Source organism: Fukomys damarensis, unplaced genomic scaffold (assembly GCF_012274545.1).
Source record: "Fukomys damarensis isolate Sample0158 unplaced genomic scaffold, DMR_v1.0_HiC HiC_scaffold_2, whole genome shotgun sequence".
NCBI lineage: Eukaryota > Metazoa > Chordata > Mammalia > Rodentia > Bathyergidae > Fukomys > Fukomys damarensis.
This window is the reverse complement of record NW_022900914.1, coordinates 13204750-13206722: the sequence shown is the minus strand read 5'-3', so window position 1 is coordinate 13206722 and position 1973 is coordinate 13204750. Positions and strand designations below refer to the sequence as shown.

General features: G+C 33.8%; 1 protein-coding gene across 3 annotated transcripts in view; it reads right to left on the bottom strand.

Annotated features, from left to right (window-relative positions):
- The window catches only part of Ttc27 (tetratricopeptide repeat domain 27), a 164028-nt gene that overhangs the window by 25211 nt on the left and 136844 nt on the right, over positions 1–1973 (bottom strand). For all 3 annotated transcript variants that reach the window (XM_010645223.3, XM_010645231.3, XM_033763504.1), the window contains one exon: positions 315–367. In XM_010645223.3, coding sequence (XP_010643525.1) covers positions 315–367 — 53 coding nt within the window. The remainder of the gene's footprint in view (positions 1–314; positions 368–1973) is intronic.

Here is a 1973-nt window from a genome sequence, read left to right as displayed (position 1 = left end):
AAAAAAAAATCTATTAACTGAGTTGACCGACTAAAAGCACAGTTCCTTGTATCATGAAATGAAATTCACTATGTAAAACCTGAACATCAAATAAAGATTTCAAGTAATATTTTTATTTTATTACATATGAAATGTTTCTAAGAAATAAGTTGCATATTTGGAATTCAAAGAACACTAGTAAGTTATTATAAATCATGTAAGGGTGGAAAGGGGGAAAGATAGAATACAATATAATGCCTCAGTATTCAGTTGCAGCAAATAATCATTGACTAATTTTGGAAGCACAGTTCTTCATATTTGTCTGATGTACTTACTTTTGTTTCAATCGGATATAGGAAGTTGATAAATTGTTCCACGCTTCAGCATTCTGAAATGACAGAAAAGCCAGCTGCAGAATATTCTCACTTAGGAAATACTTACTCAAACCTAAAATCTAACAGTATAATATATGCTCTTTTAAATCTCAATTTTCAATAAGGTATGTTTAAAAGCAAAATATATATTTTTTTCTTGTTTTGGTATGGGGATCGAACTCGGGACCTTGTGCTTGTAAGATAGGCAGCGGAACCAGCTAAATCCCCAGCCCTAAAATATATAAAATTAAAACCAAAATTAACTTTTGTAATGTATAAAAATTTCAAAAATTAGCCAAGCAATGATAAAACTATTATAGCACTGATTTGGAAATTTCTTAAGATTTTATTTTCAAATTTAGATTGACGAAATAGTTGGAAATTTTACAACAAAATTCACAGAGCATATACATTTATTACAAAGCCAAGGAATGTAACAATGGGCTTTGTATTTTAAAAGGCTTTGCCTTTTACTATCATCTTTCTTCATCAGACAGGAGAGCAAGACTGAACAGTGTTCTCCAGTGTTATTCCTCTATCGTCATCCAAACACATTTCTCTCCCTATTCCTATACCCAATACAAAAATAAAGTTTTTAGAAAAATGTTGACGCTAACAAGAATGATATGGATTATATTTGTTCTTTTTTTCTACTTTCAAAGTAAAATGTACAATATGTAGTTCTCAATTCCATACCTATGAACCAAAAACTTAGGTGGTACTGAATCTCCTCTTTCCGACAGAGCTGGCACAGCACAGAGTAACATACAAAGCCACAACTCAGACAAAATATAGGAAGCAACTATTTTGGAGAAGGTGGACAACAAGCAGCACAGAAGTGTGATCCTGGAGAGGAGGGGAAAACTAAGGCAACCTAGCCTCAAAACCAACCCAGCATTCTGTTTAGAGGCACTTCCGGGACTGCAGCACAGAGGCAAAACCAAACAAAGCACAGCAAGTCCCACTGAGATGAAGAAAAAAGAATCAGTGTTCAGGGTCAAAAAGGCAGCTGGAATTTGCAGAGCAAAATACCACAGAAGAGAAATATGCGCTTCGAGAATGACCTCTAGAAATTTCAACAAACATCCCCCGAGTCCTTGGCTGAATACTGTCATCCAGATGCAAGACAAAACTTCTTGAGTCGGACAAAGAACAACCACCAGACAGCTGGGAGCTGAATGAAAATTTGGAAGTCACACAGGAGTTATTCAAGTTCCAACCAGACTGGAGAATTCTTATTGATTACTCGTGGCATTAAATTTAATCCCCGAAAGGTTTTATCTTAACAGAAGGATTTTTATAAGAAAAATGCCACATTTAAGCTTATCCTAACAATGTTTAAATCAAGACGATCCATAAGTAGACTAAGAAAAACTCAAAATAAAAACCTTCTTGAGAAGTAAAAAGTCCAGAAACTCACCAACACGGCATCTACAAGACATAGGATAAAATAGACTTAATGATGACTATTCAAAGAAACAGTGAATTTCCATTCTTAACCAAAGGAAATATCAGTTAATGGAAACAGTCCTGGAAATTAAAAAGATGTTGGAATAAGCATACAAGGAGTTTACTATATTATATAGATTATGTTCAAAGACTTTACAAAAAAAAAAAAAA